This window comes from Rhinolophus sinicus, chromosome 15, assembly GCF_057876585.1.
Source record: "Rhinolophus sinicus isolate RSI-liver-muscle chromosome 15, RSI-T2T, whole genome shotgun sequence".
Classification (NCBI taxonomy): Eukaryota; Metazoa; Chordata; class Mammalia; order Chiroptera; family Rhinolophidae; genus Rhinolophus; species Rhinolophus sinicus.
Genome location: NC_142515.1, coordinates 4,457,524 through 4,480,508, shown reverse-complemented (window position 1 = coordinate 4,480,508; position 22,985 = coordinate 4,457,524). Strand labels below are relative to the sequence as shown.

General features: G+C 49.9%; 1 protein-coding gene across 2 annotated transcripts in view; it reads left to right on the top strand.

Moving 5' to 3' along the window:
• The first annotated feature begins 20,372 nt into the window (after nucleotides 1–20,372).
• Nucleotides 20,373–22,985, top strand: part of DOCK1 (dedicator of cytokinesis 1) — a 446,228-nt gene continuing 443,615 nt past the window's right edge. For both annotated transcript variants that reach the window (XM_019728239.3, XM_019728238.3), the window contains exon 1: nucleotides 20,373–20,559. In XM_019728239.3, coding sequence (XP_019583798.2) covers nucleotides 20,514–20,559 — 46 coding nt within the window. In that variant the 5' untranslated portion in view covers nucleotides 20,373–20,513. The remainder of the gene's footprint in view (nucleotides 20,560–22,985) is intronic.

Genomic DNA, 22,985 nt, shown 5'->3' with positions numbered 1-22,985 from the left:
AAGCATCCCACAGGGAGGTGACAAGTGGAACCCTCCCCTACGAGCTCCAAAGCCCTGACCCCCGCCACAGCCTGGGGAAAGTGCTTCATAAAAGCTTCACAACTGCAGGGGCCCGTAAAGAAAACCCATCTTAACTCGTTCAGTCCCTTGGGACACCGCTGAATCATGCAGCTTCATGGCTTAAAGGATTTGTGCACACAACCAAGAAGAAACCAGACCCGGCCAGGGTGCGGCGTGACTCATGATAGGCCAAAGCAAAGAACAGAAGCAAGGCTGGGAGGTGGAAGGAGCAGGAAAAGCAGAGCCCTTTACAAGGACAAGGAAGCAGCTTTAAGAAGCAAATGGACTAAAGAGACAGGAGGGAGATTTAGACCAAGGAGCCGCACGCACGCACGGCACTCCCAGAGAACTCAGAGCCCTGCTAACAGGAGGGGTTTGGCGCCAGCTCCCAGCACACACATGTCCCCTGGGCCACTGCCAGCACCAGTGTTACAGGCAGAGGCTTCAGTCCAGGCTGCTGGTGAGAACTGTCCTCGGCAGGAATGTCAGGGAGCCCGGGAGGCATTCAGACCAACACTTTCCTCTCCTTCCAGCCCACAGGAAACCCCCCAAGTGGTCCCTTCCTATCCTGCAGCAGCTGGGAGCACCATCGCTCTGGAGGCAGCTGGGTCCCCTGGAAATGACAGGGAGGCACATCCAGAGAAAGCAGAGAGTGTGCTGGGCTTCAAGAGGGATGTGCTCCCAGCCCACAGACAAACGCTGTCCTGTGTTAAAGACAGCCTTCGACGGATTCCCAAAAGGCCCCCCTGGAAGCATCTGGTCCTTCTGTCTGAGCCCATACCCACCCACCCTCCTGCTCCCACCCCGCTCCTGAATCCTAGGAGGCCACACTCACGGGGTTCCTCCCAAGTCAGTAAGTGCGGTGCTCCGGACCCCACGCCCTGTCACCAAGGCCAGGGCTGGACTCCTGTGCTTTGCCCTCCTCTCTCCGGCTCCATCCCTTTCTTCCCCATCAGCACACAAACCTGCGCTTGAAATAAATGTGCTGTGTCTCGCATCTCGGACCTCACTCCAAACACGCCTCACGGCACCAATAGGGTTGCTCACGTCCAGGTCACACATGAGCTCCACGTTGTCACTCATGTGGTCCCTCCTCCCTCCTTATCCCAGCTCTCAGTGAGCCTCACAGTGGACCTCTCCTTCCTGCTGACATGCCGCCTTCCCCTGCCTGCGAGGACCCCACCCTTTCTGAGGTTCCCTCTGGATTTTTGGGGTGCTTGTTCCCAGCTCCCTTTGCTGGCTCTTCCTCTAGGTTTTACCCTAATGACGACATATCCGGGGTCTGCTCTGGGCCCCCTTCCTTTTCTCTCTGCAATTCTTCCCGGGTAATCTCATCCTGTCTCTAGGTCCCAAATGCTATGATTTGACCTCTACAGTCCGTATCTCCTGCTCCCATCTCCTCCCCAAATTCCAGAACCCTAGAGCCAAGTAAGTGTTGATATAGCTTCTTGGACACTGAGATTACCTAAGCCTTCACAGGGCAAACAGAACTTTTTATCTCCCTCCCTTACCCACAGCCTGTACACATCTTCCTGAGTCCCTTCCATCTCTCTAACCCTCACTACCAGCCACCCAGGTTTTTAAGGCAAAGATCTAGGAGTCCTCACAGAGTCCCCTTTCCTCACTCCCCACTTGCAGCCCATTACTGAGTCTGGCATGTCCCTGCTGCCACCTGCACAAGGACACCTTGATCTCCAGAGAGCTTCGGTACCTCCTAGGGGTTCTTCCTGCCTCGACGCCTGGAACCTCTTTGGTCTCCTCTCAGCAGTGCAATTGGCAAAATTATTTAAAACACTAGAAATGTTACTACTCTCAACCTAACACCTGAGGCTTGCCACCACGTTTAGAAGAAGACCCAACCCTTTATCATGGCTGTTCCACTCTCCTTGTTCACGTGTGCCAGCCACGGGGCTGTGTCTATGCCTGAAACACACTGATCATTCTTCATGCTGGGTCTCGGGTCTCCCCAGCCGCTCTCCTTGGGATGCATGGCCCCCTCACCTTGGCACCATTGAGTCTCATCTTAAATGTTCTCTCCCGACGTCTGCCCTCGGTCACCTCCCCCCATTTTAGTTCTCTGCAGAGCCCTTTCGGCCATCTCATTTTCTTGTGTATATGCCTGTTTGTTTATCGTCTGTCTTCCCAGCCTCACTCACCATTGGAGCAGTGGCCAAACACCGTGATCACTGAGAAGCACTGGAGGGAAGTAAGAACGAACAAATGTTTGAACGGACCCATCAGTGGGGGACCGGACTATGAAGTCTTTCAAGAATGGGCATCCCCAAGTCTTCTGAGAACTAAGCTGCCTACGGGACCAATGAGATGACCGTTCTCCTAGCCCCAAAGACCAACGAACAAATGACAGTTAGGCCCAGAAGCCCAACAAAGGACACTTCCTTTCATTCCTCCTCTAAATCAATCTCATCATTGCACTGAGCACATTTTACATTAGAGTCAACCTGAGCTTGAGGATAAATCAGCGACACCACGAATGGCAGCGAATAAATGGGCCCATTTTATAATCCTTAGGCTCAAACGTCAAAGAAATGTTTATTTCCACATTAACCCTTAACTCCTGTGGCTGGCCACTCAGTGCCATGCAATGACTAACAGCTTTACAATCGTGCCATTCATCAACGGCCTACGTTTTCTTTCATTGGGATTTGGATTTTCATCTGTCATTTTTCTATAACTGTATGTCAGGATTATATTTCAGTAAGAAAAACTATTTGAAGCTAAAAGTATAGGTCTTACATTTAGACATTAAAAATGCACCAACACCGGAACGTCTTGTGATCTCTGTCAGAAATCAGGGCGGACCACAGCTATGCAAAGTCAAAACCCTCGTGCTATATTGTTCAAATGGGCAAATTCCATACGTGTAAAGAACGCACGCATGCGGTATAACAAGGAACAAAGGACAGGGACTGTTAAGTGGAAACATGCAGGACTTTTCCCCAAGAGATAGGTTTTGCCCTTTGGTATCGGTTGGTCACACTCTCAGGCCCGGTGTGACCTTTAACTATAAACCTTCTCCATAAAATTTTAGTTTTGAAATCTTAAAGCATTTTATTCTATTTGTTGGCTTTCAAGCCTGACGAAAATAGCATCATTCACGTTATACTAAGTGCTAAGAATCAACTTCTCAATATCACTGTGTCCTAGATACGGGCTCCGTGACTTAAGGATGTGGGTTTAGCGGAGCCACTGCCCCACACGCCCATGCCACATCTTGCTTGAGGACCCGCCACTCCTGAATAATTGGTATGAGATAACTCATTGTGCCAACAACCAGAGATCCACTTAGAAGGATCTCAGCTCTTGTCTTATCTCTTATCCTCTCTCTCATCTGTTCCATCAGCTCCTAGCCTTCTTGCCTGGTCAGGCCTTCAGTTCTTCTCTCCAGGTGAGAATGAGCTTCACTACCCAGACCGCTCACCCTCCAGAGAAAGGCATCTCTCCTCCTGGATCCAGCCTTCCCGCTGCAGCCTCTGCGTCTGCTCTCCAGTACAAATACAATCACGTTGATACTCAGTCCACATGGAAGCGTGCCCACAGGAGAAGGCTCAAATATGACCTACTGAAGCAGCCATGACCTTGACCCTTCCCCCCTCACCTTCACCTTCACCCTTAGCACCTTTCCAGTCTCACTTCATTGCTCCTCACCCTTCCGTCTCACCCCACACTCCAGCTATACTAGACATTTCGTGTCTTCTTAGCTTTACTCACACCCAGTTTTCTCTTATGAAGGGGTTTCCTCTTCTTCCCCAGCTCGCTATACTCACCCCGCCCCCCAAACGTCATGTTACCTCCGCTGACAAGTCTCCCAAGTCCTCAGAATTCGCCCAGGCTTCAGTGTCATATCTGTGCACACTCTGTGCTCTTCCCAGTGAACTGTTTACTGGTCTACCTGCCCCACCTGACCGTCACCTCCTTGAGGTTTGGGACAGGATGCTTCCTGATACATACCAGTCATTCAACAAATGTTCATTGAATGGATGAATGAAGGAGACAGAGCCTGTTACTACAGCCACTGCCAAAAACTTTTTTTAAAATGCCAGTTTCTGTCATCTGGGCCAAGGGGACCTAGTTAAGAGGCCGGTGTCCGAGCCTGGGGCAGAGCAGCAGAGGAGGAGGATGAGCGGGTAGGGACCATCGTGGAGGTGGCACAGGGCTCAAAGGGAGAGACTGTCCTCACAGTGGCAAAGGTGGGAGGCTCTGACTTGGGGTTAGTGGGAAAGACAACTTACTGACGTGTAAACGTTTGCTCCAAAGTGCCATAAATGGAAACGAAAGAAAGAATTGGAAAAGGAAGTTGAGAGCAGAGATGTAAAGAACTCAGGTATTTAAAAATAGTGACTGAATTCAAGGAGAGGCCCTCACGTGTAAGAACCACGCATTCACACCACACAAGACTGATGGGGGGATGTCCACAACGGCCGCTGAGAGGCGGGAGGCACGGGTTTCCCTCTGGAAGAGGGACAACCATCCGTGTCGTCTGCGTGAGTGCTGTACTGGGACCAACAAATAACTGACACCTCAGAGTTCCTGCTGCAGCAGGAAGGATAGGCTAGAAGTGACTGTGCCCGCTGGGCCTCACAGGGCACAAGCTAGCTATGTCCTGGCTGAGCCCCGTGTGCCAGGCACGGACGTCGGCACTGCAGATCTGACACTGAATCTCGAGGTGACCAAACATAGGGACAAATTCACGGGAACGAAGTGTCCAAGAGACGGACATGAGATCAGAGCAGCCATGTGTTCACTGACATCAGGAAAGAAAATGCTCCGCAGTGTGTAAAGCTCACGTCCCCTGGAGGGAGACGTACAAGGGAAGGCACATTGCCACGTGCCACGTCAGACTCGGGAGTGTGACACCCAGCAAAGGCTGTGGGTCGGCGACCCTAAGGTGAAGGCCAGGGGACTCTGCCAGCCAGTCGCCCTGCCGTTACCGTAGGGCGGGCTCTAATTGCTCGCCAGAAACTGGGATTTGAATGGACCAAAGCTTGCCTTCTGCCTGCACCTTTCTAGCACCTGTCCCTTCCTCAGACTGCACATACGTAGGGGATAAGGTTTAAGACTTTTGGAAATAATACTCCAGTTAGTTGGTGCCGTAGTTTGGATGCTCCCCAAAGCAGGTGATATGACAGGTTTGAGTGAAGACAGTCTTTTGGAAGGTGGTCCCAAGCGGCACCAGGGGGGGAGTGAGGAAAGTGAGCCCAGGAAGAGAGAAAAGTCGGTGGAGTCTCATTAATGACCAGGGTGCTCCCTGGTCCCCACGGGGGCCTCTGAGATACCAGGTGGAGCACTTGCCCACGATCCCCTCCCCACTGGTTGGACTTTATCCCTGGAGGCATCTGCTCTCCACTCCTCGTCCAAACTGCACCTACCCACACTTCAAGGCCACAGAAAGCCTTCAAGCTGAGAGGATGCGAGAGAAGCCAGCATTCGGTGGGGGGGGGGGGGACATGGGGGGTGGCCCGGGAATTGTCTGCAGGTGATTCGTGGGGACTCTGGGATTTTACTCCAGCTAGGAATTCTCAGATCCCTGGGGCCACACATTTATAATCAGCTAAATTGCTCCATAGAAGGCTAATTGTTTGACCCTTGATTCTTTTTTATTCCCCTTGAGAAGTAATCTCCCAGTGACCTCTGCTCAAGCCTCAACCTAAATTCTTGGTCCCACAGAATTCAGCCCAAGAATTCAACTCAAGTACAAAAATGATATTCCACGAAAAGATTGTTCTTTTTCCCATAATATTTTCATTCACCATGGACTATAAATGATTCATAACTCGATTTTCCCCATCTGTCACAAAATATGAATTTTCAGTTCATTTTAAAGATTAATTTTTAAACTTAAACCAGCGCCTAAAAAACCAGACTGATATTTAAAATAATCTTTCAGTTCATTTCTATTTTAATACAGAGATTAACAGACCTACTCAAGATTTAAGACTTTGTCCTTGAACTCAATATCTCAGAATTACATATTTATTATTGATATTAATGAAAACTTTAAACATTATTCATTGCCCCTGACAATCACGTCAAAATTTTCCAAATTAAGATGTGATACTAAAACAAACATGTATCATTCCTTTCGGCTCATGATATAATTACGAAGGCAGTCAACCTATTATTTATCTCCAGTATTCATTCATCCACATTATAAAGCATTCATTTTTAGGGCAGGTTCAGTTGCCAATCACTCCTGGCTTATGCTCACATATCTAGAGTGTATTCTTTGTTCCTCCCTTGACTGTAATAGCAAACAGCGACAACATTTGTGGTATCTGCTACCTCCAGCTGGAGAGCAATTATGGAGGGAGTAGACCATACTTAAAAGGCCTCAAAAAGCAAAGGTGTACAGGAATTCTGAGAAGGGCACTTAAAGTCAGGAGGGGTCTACAAGGGGCACCCAGGAAGGTCTCAAGGAGCTGGAGCAGCTCTCAAACCACCCTGCCAGGGATCCTCCCCGAGCAGGGCGCACACAAAGGAGAAGCTTCAGGGAATGGAATTAAAATTCACCTGGACGAGGACAATAAAGACTAAGGTGAGAGAAGACCCAGACCACAGTGGGGTAGGGGAGTCGGTCCAGGAAACTTTGCTCTGAATGCAAGTTGCCATATTTACAAACAATTCAGAAAAACAACAGAGGGAGCTCTGTGGGGGGAGAAAACTTTCCTGAACACTGTCTTCATGGGGACGTCCTGCAGAACTAACTCCACTTAAAAATAAGTGACATTCGAGTATCAAGGTCAAATCCCATACAAAAGGATTGTAAGAAAAAAAGAGTAAGCAGCAGAAAAACTTCCCTACAGACAGACAAAGCATGTCAGAAAGACGTGATCACAGAACAAATTGGAATTAACCTATTATTTCAAAATAAGCCAAAATGATACAACATATGAGTAAGCATTTAGGGAAACTCAGAAATGAGGTAACAGAACTCACAGAATTAGAAGTCAAATAAAAGTTTCTATCACAAATAAAGACCAGATTATTAGGTTGGTGCAAAAGTAATTGCATTTTTTGGCAATTATTTTTAACCTTTTAAACCCCAATTACATTTGCACCAACCTAATAGAAGGAACATATAGTGAATAAACAAAGATAATGGCTAAAAAGAAATACGAGATTTAAAAATTTTTTCACATCAAGAAGAAATGAAAAAAAAAAAAAAGATTTGAGAAAAAGTAACTAATACAGAAGATAGGCAAAGAAGATTAAGCACACAGGTAATAGGAGTCCATTAAGAAGATATTCACAGCAAGGAAAGAAAAGTATTAAAAACATAATTAAAGAAAAAGGTCCTGAAATTAACAAAAACCATGAAACTACATACTGAAAAAGCCACCACGCCCCGGAGACTACTGACACAGAAGAATAACACCAACACAGTCTAGTAACATTACTGAGTCAAAGAAAAAGTAAGAACATAGGACTTGTGAGGGAAACAAAATTAGGTAATCCTCAGCCTTTTTAACTGCAATGTTTTCTGCTAGAAGAAAATGGAGCACATATTTCAGAAAGTCAAGGAAAAGAACTATAAGCCAAAGATTTTATAGCCAGCAAAACCAGCTTTCAAATACAGACAAAAGTGATGAACATGCAAGGAATCACAGAGTAGTGTTTTCCAGGAGCGCGTCCTGAGACATCTAACAGAGAAGAGGCTTCAGATCCCCCAAGGGCAAGTCGTCAGCGTAAGGGCTGGTGGTGAACACTAAATACAACATCAGCTGTGGAACTGAGACTAAAAGAGGGTGACGGCGGGGAGGTCAGAGGAAGCCACGGGATGTGCTGGGACAATGAGGATAGAGACAACTACTCTGTTTCGATGGGGAAGGAGAGGGTGTGGAGAACATTTGTTTAGAACGTATTTAAAATATGTTCATGGTCGTATTGGTATTTTTATTCTGAGGCTGTTGTGTGCTCAATATGAGATAAAAGAAATGCGTGATTCTGGGCTATATTAATGCCATCATCCTCTGTGTCCCTGAGAACGAGGATTCTCGGTATCGAAATAGAAGGTACCTATTTCAGATAAAATAGAAAAGAACTAGAGGAGAGGTTATGTCCAAGCTCTGGAGTCTTAAACTTGACTTGGAAGGTCAATATGAACTCAAGAAAAAAATTTTGTATGTATGATTTTTCATATATATATAGATATTCTCATATATATAGGTGGTCAAAAGGTACAAACTACCAGTTATAAGACAAATAAGAACTAGGAATGGAATATACAGCATGATGCTATATGGTATGTAGGAAAGTTATTAAGAAAGCAAATCTTAAGAATTCTCATTACAAGGAAATTTTTTTTCATTTCTTTTTACTGTACTTACATGAGATGATGGATATTAACTAAACTTATTATGGTAATCAAACATTTATGCTGTATACCATGCAGTGATGTGTGCCAATTATATCTCAATAAAACTGGAAAAATAATTTTAATGAAAAGAAAAAATTAAAATTGTTGCTATGTATATCGGGGGTGCCAAAAAAATATACAGTTTTTAAGCGATGTTATCTATGCTCAAGCAGTAGTTCGCCGTAATCAGAAGTGTCTGGATGCCGATAGTAACCAGTCTGAGCACTTCTTGTCATTGCAGAAGTCAAACGTGACTTGTATTCATCTTTTGTTGTTGGTATATGTTTAATATTACAATGCAGTGTTTTCTTCTTTCTTAAAATTTGTATACATTTTTTTTGGCACCGTGTGTGTGTGTGTGTGTGTGTGTGTGTATAAAGTTACGGAAAAGGCTGAGAAAAAATAATCCAATAGTAGTGAGCATTTCTAGAACTCAGACTGTCATCTAAAATACAGTTTCTTACTGAAAGAAACTAGTGCTTCTTGGGGAAATGACTGATTCCAAGTCAGGGGCAGAAAACATAGCTAAAATATCTTCTAATACCTAATAGCACAGAAGTGATCAAAGACTCCTAGGGACAAGTCAAAAGTCCCCAGGAACCAAGGTAAAATGACTCTTTCAGACGAAAGATGAAACAGTGAGCTTCAATAATGGTAATAATTGCGACGGACTGAAATCTACCCAATATGTTTAAATCCATAACGTCATAAAACTACTACCAAAAAAAAAGGATTCAATTTGAAGATGACAGAGAAAGAATTCATTACCTTGAAAACTAGTCATTGTCGGAGAAGAATCAAGCATTATCCTATCTTTCCTATATAAATTGTCCCACTGAGGAACCAATAGTAGATGAGGGGTAGTGTCTCTTTAAAATTGTATTCCAACTAATAAATGAGAAAAGAAATGATGGAATTCAAATATTACCACTTAACTATCCCTGATAATTTAACAGAATCAGGCATTAAGCATTGAAGTCAACTAGCGTTAGAAAGACAAGACACCTAGTTATTAAGTCTAGCCAAAGGGACCTAACTTAAGTCTGATCTGGTCTCTGGATCCAGCTGCAAATTTTCAGGAAATACAGGGACAAATTAAACCATAGCACAAGTATGCAATCAGTAAAGTTCAGACTGGAAAATTTTACAGGTCAAAGGTCCCTCAACAAATACACACTGCGAGGAAACGAGAGATGGAGGAGGAACCTAGAGATTAAAAGAGACTCGAAAGATAAATTTAAAAAAATAAATGTAAGGCTATAGTTGTGACATGGTAAGAAATAGCTACTAGGGCTCTGCCCCTGGTTCCTAGCACAGAGCTTAGGCCTTTGGAAGCTCCTGAGTGCAGGAGAGTCTGTGGTACAGTGACAGCTGCTGGATGAGGGGTCTCCGGACAGCTTCAGGCTGGGGGCTGGCTGCCAGGGGAACCAGCCATTTGATTAGAGGGCTGAAACCATCAGCCCCCAACCCTCCACTTCCAGGGAGGGCAGGGGGCTAGAGATTGAGTTCATCACCAGTGACCAAAGATTTAATCAATCCTGCCTACATGATAGAACTTCCACAAAACCCCTAAATGATGGGGTTTGTGGGACTCCTGGCTTGGTGAACACATCCACGTGCCAGGAGGATGGTGCACCCCAGACTTCAAGGGGACACAAACTCCTGTGTTTGGGACCCTCCCAGACCTCATCATCTGTGGTTCTTCATCTGGCTGATCATTTGTATCCTTTGTCATATCCTTTATAATAAACAGGTAATAGGAAAAAAAGTATGTCCCTGAGTTCTGCGAGTCCATAAAGCACATTCATCTGAGGAGGCGGTCATGGGAACCCCTGCATTACAGCCGAGTTGGACAGAAGTGTGAGTAACCTGGAAACCCACTACCTGTGATTGGTGTCTGAGGTCAGGAGGCAATCTTGTGGGACTGAGCCCTTAACTTGGGGGGTCTGCGCTAACTCTGGGTAGTTAGTGTCAGAACTGAATTAAATTATAGGACACCCAGGTGGCGTGGGAGAATTGCTTCTTGTGGAAAATTCACACATTTGCTGTCAGACATGTTGTGAGTAGAAAAACACTTTGCCTGTAATAGTGGACAGCGATGCACGTGTGAGTGATAAAAATCCATTTTAAAGGCACAGAAAAGTTATTACTGTAAAAATCAGGGCAATGGTTGCTTATGGGGCCAGAGGAGGGGTCGTGGCTGGAACAGGCACTTGTAATCTGGGAGGGGCTTCCGGGTGGCTGGCCAGGTCCTGTTTCTTATCCTGACAGTGATTGCCCTGAAATAATTCACTAAGCCATGCATTTGATTTGTGGAGTTTTCTGTATTTGTGATTTTACAATAAAAAGATTTTTAAAAGCAAAAGCAAAGGTCTACCCCCGACCCCCAGGACAATTTCCTTTCGGAAAGCTGAAACCTGCTTTGTCTCATGGTCTTGTCTACGCATTATGAAAACTATTTTCATACAACAAAGATGTGTTTAAAACCTCTCTAGGAACTTTTATCTAGTGTCAAAACGAACACAAAATTGTCCCCTTGCTTAGTTTCCCGAGGCTCTGAGTTGCAGAAGAGAAATTCACCCACGACTCCTGTTTTGAGTCACGTTTCTTCACCAGAACCAAACCTACTTTTCCATCATCTGCTTGAGAGGAACAGAGAGAGAGAGTCTGAGATTCTGTCACTTCCTTAGAAAAGGAAAGCCCGGCGTGGTCACTTCAGGTCATCCATGCCAGTTTGACCTTGAGCTGGGCAAGGGCTCCCTGCCTCTACCTAGCGAGTGGCTGTGAGCTCGGGCTGTGCTCCGGAGACGCCCTCCTCAGCCCGGCTTCCTCCCATTCCCCTAGGCTGGCTCCTGGGGAAAGAGTGAAGAAACAAAATGGAGTCAGTATGGTCAAGCGACTAAAACTGAAATCAGAGCGAGCTGAAACGAGCAACTTATTTCTATCTTACGTTAGCCTGAGAACTTAATCCTCTGAACTTCTCAGCTGTGCATCATCAGGCCTGGGTGTACATAAATCCTAGATAACCCTCTGAAGAATCAAGGCAAAACTGTTCCATTGCCCAGACCACCAGACATCTGGGAGATTACCATCTCGGACCAACCCAGAGGCTAAGAATGCAGGGCTGCGAATCTCAGGAATGTGTTTGTTGCTGTAAAGCTCTCTCCGTGTCCTTTCCTTCCCAACACTCTGGGTGTTGCCGGGTGGTGTGTAAAGTACTGCAAGTCGCTGAAGACCCTCGAATAAAACCTTGTCGTTTAATTCTAGTGAAGCCTCCTCAGTCGATAATACTTCCATTAGCACTTTGATTTTGAGCTTCCAGAGGCAAGGCGATCCCAAACACAGCCACCAGGGCCCTGTAGGCATTTGGGGCTTGAACTTTGAACCCCACTACTGAAGTGAAAAGCATCCCCGTTCAGTGCTCCAAGAAAAGGAAGCCAGCCCAACATGAAAGCTTGCCCTTTTGAAGTCCACACCCCTTTCTGCATTTGTACTGAACTACACTCATCGAGGTGGACACTGGTGGTGGCTGCCCAGGTAACCCGACCGGCCAGTGCGGCCTTTCCCCAGCTGCTGTGAGTGTGGGCATGAACTGAAAAAATAACAAGAATATCTAACGTTCTTTCCAGAAAATGGACCTATACCTTTAGGATGTACCTCAAAAAGCCTGGGGTGCTGGGTGCCAGGAGCCCCTGACAGTGGGAACAACCTGCGTTTCCAGCACCCGCAACCCCCAGGCCCCAGAAGAGCCCTCATGAGTGATAACACGTAATAATAAATATACTATATACTATTAGTGTATGTAAGTATGCACTAATACACTCATTTACATAAATGATAAGAATAAATAACTTTAAGGCCTGGCTTCTGCCCTGGGTGTGTGTGTGGGGGGTGCCTGTCGGGTTGCTGTGTCGGTGCTGGGGGTCCCCTTCCCAGTCTGGTGGCCGGCCCTTCTCTACCTGATCTACAAACGCCTTCCCTTCCCCTCCAATCCAGCACAACGGCTTTCTAGCCCAAGTCTTACCACTATGCCATCCCCTGAGAGAACTCTCCACGGCTCTGCCTGCCCATGATGCGAACCCCATGGCTCAGTGTGGCCCCCAAGCTCCTTCTGGGAGCACGCTCCCACCCTGCCCCCACCCCAAATGTTCTTGCTGGGACCTGAATGTCTGTGCTCCCCCAAATCCACAGGTTAAATCCTAATGCCTAATGGGATGCTATTAGGAGGTGGGCCCTCTGGGGCTTAGGGCAGAGTCCTCATGAATGGGAATAGTGCCCTATAAGGGAGACCCCAGAGAGCTCCCTCGACCTCTCTGCCAAGTGAAGACAGATGGTGCTATGAACCAAGAAGTGGGCCCTCACCCTACAAGTCTGCAGGTGCCCAGATCTCGGACCTGCAGCCTCCAGAATGAGGAGAAATGTCTGTTAGAGCGGCAGGCACAGATAGACGAGGCCAGCTCCCCTCTGGGGAATGCCACATTGTGGGTTTTGTAGTGAACACACACACGCACTCATGTGTGTGTGCACACTGGCCCCAGGCTTCCCGCTGCCCACATGCCCTGCTGTGCCCTCTGCTGCTATAGCCCTTTCTAACCCCACCATTCTCACCTCCCTCCCTCACTTGTTACCTCCCTGCCCATTGCTGCTGCAGCCCCGCCACCCGCCAAACGGCAGAACAACGTCCCTGACACCTGCCCTGAGGATTTGCTGTCGAGACCAAACTCCCAGTTGGATACAAGTCTGCGCTCTGACGTTTGCATGACTGGGATCAAACTTGTGCCTTTTACTTTTTAGCTGTGAACTCTGGGCAAGCTACAGAGAATCTTTGGGAGACTGAGTGTCCTCACATGTAAAGTGGAGTGACCACAGCACCTACCTCATGGGTTATCGTGAGGATTAAAGCTGTTAGTGCATTGTGGGCTCATTCTCAGTAAAAATCTGTAAAGCACTTCCCAGAGTCTTCCTCCCTTCCCTCTCCGCTCATTTTCTAGATCCATCTTCCTTTCTTCCAGGTCGGGCTTCCTAGAGCACAGGTGGGACCCTGGGGCCTCAGGGCGTGGCGGTCACAGCCCTCCCCCTCTGGCCCCGCGTCCTGCCCCCACTCTGCACCTTACTCCATAGTCCAGTCTCAGGCACTGAGCACTTTCTGGGTGTGGGGGCACTTCTCACGCTGTTCCTTCTGCCTGGAATGACACGGCACCGTCATGTTTCACGGTCTCCCCCAGACTGTCACGTCTTTGTCTGCTTTCTCTGAATCTTCTTTCTTCCGGAAGGTGTGTGTGTGTGTGTGTGTGTGTGTGTGTGTCTGACGTCCCCAGAGCCTGCCCACAGTGGGCCTTTCGCAGGTCTGCACTCACTCAGACTCCTCCTGGGGCTGAGAAGGAACCTCAGGCGAAGGGATCAGATGTGAACCTCAGAAGAGGAAGTGCTGCCTTTGCAGCTGAAGCTTCAGAGGGCAGCAGCCAGACCCTGGAGCAGGGCCAGCCTCCAGTGCCTAACCCACTTCCTGTCCTTTGCTGGGGTGGCTCTGGGTGAGGCCGCATGCCAGCAGGGAATCTCAACAGCCACTGTGCAGGAGGCTGCATGCGGCCAGGGAGGGGCAATTCATCGCAGTTCTGGAGGCTGGAAGTCTGGGACCAGGGTTCCTCCCTGAGGCCTCCTCTGCGCACCTTCTGGCTGTGTCCTCACACGGCTGTGTCCTTGACGCATCTCTGATGTCTCTGTGTGTCCAAATTTCCTCCTCTTATAAGAGCACCAGTCAGATCAGATCAGGGACGCCCTCACGGCCTCATTTCAACTTAATTACCTCTTTAAAGATCCTATTTCCAAATACAGCCACATTCTGAGGTACTGGGGGTTAGGGCTTCACTGTGAATTTTGGGCGGTCACCATTCAGCATATTAGAGGGGGTCCTCAGAGAAGTGGGGACAGACAAATCCAGCAGATACCCACTATAATTCCCGACCACCTGTTCACACGGCCAAGAAGCCCTAGACCCCACGGCCAAAGCAGTGAGAGCTTCCAGAACTACAGACAAGAAGGGTCTCATCTGAGTAAGTTTAAGAGGAAGAGGCTGTGAGAATTCCAAGAATTGCCCGAATGGAATGAGGTACCTCGGAGATATGACCAAGCCCACACGTGTGTAAGCACGGACTCTGCCTTTATGGTCTGTTACTTTCCTCATATTCTCCGTGTTTTCCTCTACCTTTTTGGGTACCTGGGGCATACTGACAACACAGTTTTTAAGGGCTAATCCCATCATCCCTGTCACTTCTGCAACTGTTTCTACTAATGGCTTTGCCCCCGGGCTATGGGTCATGTTTGCCTGCATCTCTGCATACCTGGTCATTTTTGGCTGGATGACAGACATGCTGAACTTAATATATGATTGGGTGCTTGGGTTTACTGTATTTTTATAAATGGCATCACACTTCATTCCAGCATGCTGTTCAGTTACTTGGGCATGGTTTCATTTTCTTAAGCTTGCTTTACAGCTTTGTCATTTACCAGAGCAGCCTTTTTTGGGGGAGAATACAGCCCCACTTCTGGGGTGTGGTCCGTTGGAGGGCTCTACCTGTGCCACTCTTCTTTATGGCATCTACCACCCTGGCTGGAGGGAACACTAACTACTGTGTCAGCTCTGGGAATTACCGGGGGCCTGCGACTTCCTGGTGTTCTTTTGGTAGCTGGCCCACCGCTGACCCTTCACAGGTTAGCACTCACCTAGTTTCACTCCACACATGCCCAGGCCAGTATTCAGAGACTCAGGGCAGCCCTTCTGCAGATCTCTGATGATCTCTCTCTGTGGGCAGCCCCTCCTCCTGAGTCTTCTCACCTGCAAGTCCTAGCTTGCAGCTGTGGCTTCTCTGACTTCCAATATCTGTCTCCACTCAGTGAGATACCAGGCTCAGCTGAATTCCCCTTCCTGGGTAGCGGCCCAGACACTGCCTCCAGGAAGCCAGCTGGGCAACCCACAGTAGGGCTCATCTCATTCATTTCCCTTCTTTCAAGGATCACAGTCCTGCAGTGCCTGACGTCTGATATCTGGTAACCATTGTTTCATCTGGAGCCCATACCAGTATTAAGCTCCGCTACCATTCTTTCATCAGATCCTCACGACCCCCGTAGAAGTCAGGCTATTTTAACAGTGAGGAAACGTAGGGCTGCCAGGTAACTTTCCCAGAGTCAGACAGCTGCCAACATCTTGGCCATGCATCTGGCTGACTCCATGAACACTACCCTGCACTGTCTGAGGCCCCCGAGGCCCAGGGGGGACCCCGAGTGCATCCAGCCTCCAGGTCAAGGTCTTGACCACCTCAGGACTTGCAACCCAGATCCTGGGCTCCTTCACTTTCAGGAGGCCTGCCTACTCCAGAGCTCATTTCCTTGTGTATTCCCCGTGGGAAGGACTGCTTGGTCTGCACTTACGTTCAGTCACACTTGCCCACAAGGCACACAGGCGCAGCACGCAGCCTCCTCTACTGAACAACACATTTGCTCTATGGAGCTGGTTGAGGTTTAACAAGCAGGGTCTGCCTTAATAATCTCCACGCAGAACGCTGAGCAGTGCCCCTGGGAGGTGAGGCAGAAGCTGAGCTAGGAGAGTGAAGTCAGTCCTGGCTACAGCTTCTCTAGCTGGTTTTTAAATCTCAAGCCCTGCCTTTCCCTCACTTTGACTTTTCAAACATATATAAAGTAGAGCGATGAAGCCCCCATTGCCCATCACCTAGTCTGAACAATTTTGCTTCACCTTTATTTTTTCTATAGTATTTGTAACTAAGTGACAAACACAGTGACAGGTCACTTCTAAACACTTCAGCATGCATCTCTAAGATACAAGGACTTTTTTTTTGACACAACCACTGTAGTACTAACCTAACAACATGAAGCATAATTTAAAAAAATACTTAAAATGCCCTCTTGTCCTTAATATCTTTTAGAGATGGTTTGTTAAAAGGGGTGTCCAATCAAGGACTATGCATTCCATCTGAATGTTCTATTTCTTAAGTCTTTTAAAATCTAGAACAGCTGTTTCCCATCTTCCCATTCTTTTTCAATAATACTGACTTGTTGACGGCCAGTGTCCTGGGGAAGGTCCCACCTTCTAGGTTTATCCGGCTATAGTTCTTGCGGTGTCATTTAACTTATTCCTCAATCCCCTCTATTTCCTGCCAACTAAAAGTTAGGTTGGAAGTCTCGGTTATATACTTTGGTGCTGTGTGACAGTGATACTGTGACCACGTGCCTGGTCATCTAATATGAAGCCAGGATCTGCCACTGGGTCAAAGGGCGGCAACTAGATGGCTCACTGCCAGACAGTGTTCCTCCCCTTTCAGGTGGCAAGCAATCTGGCCACACCCCTTTTCAAAGCGTGCGAAATCCCCATATCCCTGTCCCATTCTCATGTCACCCACTGTAGGAACGTGCCTCCACCACCCACTGCACCTTCTGGTAGCTACACCATCAAGATTTTGCTGAATTTACCTCTTGAGTTTGCATTGTGATTACGGAACATTTTTTTCCAAATTAAAAAATTAAAAATTTTCAAAATTTAAACCTGTAATGTCGATTATACTTTTTTATGTCCCCATCTCAAGATTCTGCCATGTTTTGGGAGGGGTCCCTCGTCTGAACTTTTACTGACGCTTAGGACCGGGCCCCTGGGCGCCCCAGTGTTCTCGGGCAGGTCACACCAGCACGTGTGGCATAGACCCAAGTCCTACACGGAGCCGGGAGGCATGGCTGAGATCTGTGGCCCAGCCACATCAACTCAGGAGTTAAAAAGGCCAACCACCTGCAGAGCTCCTGGAACCGGAGGTGGAGCCAGTCCCCAGCTCATGCCACCATGGGGCAAGGAGCCAGGGCCACAAACTCAATTTAGAGTCGCAAGATGAGACCAGTGCGGGAGTCAGCCAGGAAAGGCTGACGAACCTTCTCAGAGCTGCGGGGACTGTGGCCACATGTAGAGCTTCTCAGCCAAGCTGGGGCCCACATTGTGACAATGGGCCAAAACCTCATTGTGCGAAACACACTCCACGATCTACCTGAAATTTTTTAAGTTCACTTTTAGACATGTATATGACAGTCTTACAAAAGCATACAAATCCCGCACCACACTTATTTATATGTCCATTGGGTAACCTTTATCAGTGGGAAAGTGGCAACTATTCTAGAAAAGGGGAATCATGAGGTTATCAAAGAACCTGGAGGTCGTGTCAGATGAGGACGCCAACCATAGTTACAGTGTCTTACCTGTGCAGCCACATCTTCTGCGGTCCTCAGAAGAGCCTGTGAGGTTGGTATGATGACTCCTCATTTATATACAGGACTCTCAGAACCCCAAGGCCTGGAAACAGCAGAATGGCCAGAAGCCCAAGGAGAATGGCCACGCAGCTGGCAATGGCGATGCCAGGCCTCCCAGTTTTGCGTGACTCTCAAGCCCTTGGTCTTTCACTGCAACATGCCATCTCCCCCACTGCGGAGGTGTAAGCGCAGAACCGGCTCCAGATGGCCCCGTCCTGTTTCTAAGAAGATATTGCGGTGCTTTCCAGGGACAGCAGGCCCAAACCCACAGGTCCGGCAGCTGAAGCATGCGCAAAAGAGAGAACGCTGACCTCCAGCGGTACCCGGAACCAAAGGCTCATTCGCTCCCCTCCCGCCCCACGGAACCACAGAACCGGAACATAACCGGGACTTGGACACCGTAACCCTTTCAAAAGCGAATCATCTGTTGTCAGGGAAGATCCAATCCTGAAGCCTTTTCCGATAAATGGCCACGTTCTGGGTCCTCCAGTGAAAACTTGCCCAGCCTGAGCTTCTGCATGTTTCCCCGAACCCCTGAAACACCTGCCCCAAACCCTGGATCCAAGAGACAGACTTGAGTGGTGCCTCCTGTGAGCTGACTCATCATTAAAAACATCGCACTTTCCCCAAAAGCCCACGTCGTAGTATCAGCTACCACACACCTTGGGCAGGAAACCCTTTTTGGGTAACAGAGCCACACCTGCCGAATTGAAATTGGGCAGAAAAGATGGTAAGTACAATCCAAATTCATTTTCCAGGTTTTCTTTGGAGAGTCTGAGTTCCTAGCAAGGCCTCGAAGGCCCTTCTGCTGCAGACTCGTTTTGTGCCCCTTTCCCGTTGTTTCCTATGCTTCAGCCATATGATTCCTTGAAGGTGTGTGTTTCTCCCACCCCAGGGCCTTTGCATATGCTGTTCCCTCAGCAGTTCAACGCGCTGGTTCCTGCTTCTCCTTAAAGCCGGGGTTGACCTTGTTTCCTCAGGGATGCCCCCTGGCCTAGAGTAGGTCAGGCCACCATGTCCTTTGTCTCGGGGCACTGTACTTCTCCTGCACAGCATATTCACAGTAGCTTCTCCTTCACCGGGTCAGAATCACCAGGCCATGGTTCAGGCCTGAGCCCCTGAGGTTTCTAATTTCCACAGAGGGTTTTAAGTGTGTGTGATCAGAGCCCAGGCCCTTCCCTCCGTGGCACTTAAGTTCCTTATCAGTAAAACAAGGCCTGTAACTTTCTATGAATCTGCGCTTGATTTATCACCGACTGTCAAGTCCCAGGTTATCCAAGCGACGGCATTCCCTTCAGCACAGTGGTGGCCCACTTGGCCTTTCCCAGGCCACACCGACCCCTCCCCAGCTCTGCCACCTAGCAGCAGCCCTATCCCATGGAGCCTTCCATCCTGTTACCTTCCTTCCTCCAATCCTTGAAGGATCCCAGGCCTACTGCCGTTTTCACTGGTTCTCGGGGGCATGAGAGGAAAAAGGACAGTCAGTTAATATTCTATGAAACCAAATTTAATGGGCTGCCTTCATTCTGAGGCTATTTCCTTTAACCTCTCAATTCTTTTCTGAAATTAGGGTAAAAATAAATAGGTATGTATGTTGTTTTAAGTTTTTCCTTAGAGAAATCTGAAGCCCCAATTTTTCCTGGTGTGAAAAACATGAAAGTCTGAGAACTTACCTACACGGGTGAAGACCAAATTCCCAGGAGGCCATGCATGCCCGCCCGAGGCCTGGCCTGAGGCTTCCTTTCCCAGCCAGCATCTCTCCCACTTCCTCTCTTCCCCCACCTCACAGATCTTGAGTCCTACTGAACTAGCAGAAGGTTAACCCAAGGAGGCTGAGGTCTCCTGCTGTAGCTGGGCTTTGCCTGCCTCTCCTTCGGCCTCTTTGGGTAACCACTTATTAAACACTCCAGCCAGGGGCCATGTCCCTGTACAGCACTTCCTGACAAGCACGGAAGCATCTCCTCTCACCCACCTGGGTGTCCTGCCCAAGTACCAAGAGCCAGCCTATCCATCTGTTGTTACCTGACCATCACCTCCCCACCTGCTAACCTGGCTAACTTCGTGATCGTGGCATAGTCTGGCACTAGGTAGGTGCTCAGTTAATGTTTATCAAATGAATGAATGAACCATGTGCTCTGGAAGGCTCCTCCCGGGTTTGCTCCGCTCCAGGACTCTCCACCAATGCGGATCTAGTCGGGGACCTTACATCACCAGGCGCCTGTCTGAGCAAACACCCCAGAGCTGAGCAAACCACACGCTTCCTAAATCCCATAGAATCCCCCCTCCCACCTCCGCCAGGGCGCACCGCTCTCGTGTACGACATCCAGTCTTCAGGAGGACTCACTAAGTCACGGAAACTCCACTGATAATGAAAAGGGGCGGCCCTGCTGGGATGCTCCTCTGGGGGTGTCCGTGAGCCATGAGTGTGGGGGACAGCGTGGGGGTGCGCGATGACAGAGCTGAGTCCCCTGGGAGGGGGAGTGGTACCGAGGTCCCCGGTCAGCAGCGGTCACGGGGACCCCGGCTGGGTCTGAGCGCGGGGGCGGGAGCGCAGCCCGGCCGTCCCGCCTCTCGCCCGTTCCCGGCCTTTCCCATCCGGCCCGCGACGCTCCGCCCGCCCCGTCCCACATGACACCGCCTCCGCCGCAAACTTTTTCCTCCCCATCCTGTCGCGGCTCGAAAGGAATGGAAAATGGCGGACTAGGCGCGGAGTTTCCTGCCCGACCAGCAGCGGCGGCCGTCCCGGCGGCCTGGGGCGCGGGGCCCGTGCGGCGCCATGACGCGCTGGGTGCCCACCAAGCGGGAGGAGAAATACGGCGTGGGTGAGCAGCGCGCCGACCTCGTGCCGGGCCTGCCCGGCCACTCGCTCCAACTTCCCCGGGCGCGGCGCTACCGCGCGGCGGGACTCGGCGGGGCGCGGGCGGCGGGCAGGGGCGCCGGGAGCCTGTGGCTGCGACGCGGGCGGCGCGGGCGGGATGCAGAGTGGCCGCCGCGGCCGGGAACAGGCTCTCCGCCCGGTCCACCCTCTCGCGCCTCCCGGGCCGGAGCGCACCCCCTCGCCAGGCACTCCCCACTGGGATCCCGGGCGCACGCTGTCCCCCTGTCCCCGCGAGAGCACGCGCGAGCCGGGCTGGGGACACGCGGGGACGGGGTCAGGTTGTGTCACTTCCCGGGTGGCCCCTCCAACGTCCAGTTCTCGGGCGGGCACCCAGGTGATGAAGCCTTCCAGCCGCCCGGGTTGCCCCTAAATCGTAGGTCCCGTTCTGCCCCTGACCAAGCCTGCAGTTGTGCTGGGCCCGGCCGGGAAGCCCGGGTCATTGTTTCGCCCGCCTTTCTGCTTTTAGATGAAGTTGTGTTCAGGGTCTCGGGCTCCGGGAGGACAGTTTCAAGTTGCAGTGATCAAAGAGAAGAATTGTGCTCTCCGCCAGTGGGAAGTGGCATGTGCGACCTGGCGGCCTATGGGCTGCCCGCCACTTGGGGGCCCTCCCCTGGACTGTGCGGACCCTGGCAGAGGCACGGCAGAGCGCTCTGGTGTCCCGGGCCCAGGGAGAGCTTGTTGGGGAGGGCGGGACCTGTTTTGGCGGCTCCACTGCTCTTTGTCGTTTCCTGAGGGGAGTAGGGGGTGTCCGGTTGCAAGTTTACATTTCAGACCCCAGTACACATTCCAGAGGCAGACTGTCCTTAGTGGTAGGAGGGACCCCCAGCCCTGCCTGGCCTGCTCTCCTCCTCAGGGCATTTCCGGCATGCCAAGGCCCCTGGGTTCCTGCTTTCTCTATCTTGCCCACCCCATCTCCAGTCTGGCGGTGCCTGCCTTCCCCACCCTGGGTCTTCCCAGTTGGTTTTCAGCCTCGCTTTTCTCGGATTGGGCAACCCCAAGAACTCTGACCACCAGCCTCAGCCCGGCAGACTCTGCTTGACTTGTAAAGCCTTTTGTGACCTTGGCCTCCCCTCCCTGCCAGGCTGTCCTCCTAGGGGTCTTGACCTCCTGACTCTGCAGTGCCCTCCCTGCTCCAGGGGTGTCTTGCCCATGCCCACCGCTGGTCTGCTTCCGTCTTGGCCCTCTGACTTTTAAGAAGTCTTGGGGGTGGCTCCAGCCCCCAGGACTCTCTATGACCTGCAGAGTGTGGTGAGCCTGCAGAGATGTCTATGAGGACAGCTGGGTACAGACACGCCTCCTCCAGAGAGACTGAGGAGGAGATGGACGGGGAGGGGTGCGTGGGGAGGGACTTCTCTTTGTGGTGCCGCGCTATCAGACACCTTGATACCCTTCCTTAGCTCTCAGGGTGGCCTGCGGGATGTCACTGAGGATGCTGCACGTGTGGACAGCTGTAGAATGGCTTGACTGTCATGTCCAGAGAAGACCAAGGGGAAGGTTTGCAGATGGAGAAAGCAGGGTGTCCTCCTGGGGGAGGTGGCTGTGGGCTAGAACACAACTGTGCTCCTCCGTGTTAAGTCACATGCCTTCCAGAAGCTCTGCTAGCACTCATTGCGGTGACTTTAACATCACAGCTTTGGTCTTAAGAAAACTCCATGTTGGCAAGTTTCCAAAGAAAAGTGTCCAGGAAGGTTTTTCCAGGCAATTCTAGGAAGGGTGTGAATGGCTGCCAGGTAGACGAGAGAGCAGGCTGTTGTGCTTAGTTTTTGCAGGTGGGGATGAGACCGCTGAACTGCGTGGAAGTGACGAGACAGCACAACTCCCTCAGCATCCCAAGCAGCTTTAAATACCTAGAACCCCCTGCTAGGAGGGGCCACAGGCCTGGAACTCCGGTTTGGGGCAGAGGATGGCAGGATGCGGGCTTGTTGTGGACTTTGCACTGCGAGGCTTCTGCTGGGTCTCAAGGGTGCTGAATGGGAGGTGTAAGTGTGGGATGCAGGGGTTCAGTCCCATTAGCTGACTGGCCGTTTCAGCCTGAGGGAAAATTACTGGAGATCCCCCTTCCCAACCACTGTTTTTTAAGCGCCTAAGAGCAGAGCTGCATCCACTCTGGCCACTGGCTTGGCCGATGAATGAATCACGAGGGGAAAGAAAATGATAAAACTCCATCTCATTTGGAAACATGAATCACAGCTCATTGTTTGCGAGCACTTGGACGCTGTTAGAAGCATTGTCTGTAAATGACACACTTCAGTTATTTATTTATTTTGTAAAATCGGGAAAGGCGTAAACAGCAAGGGCAGGAAATGCTGGTTCCCCCTACCCCCATTCATTCCCGTGGGGGTTTCCCATTAAATTTGGCAGCCTTTTAAT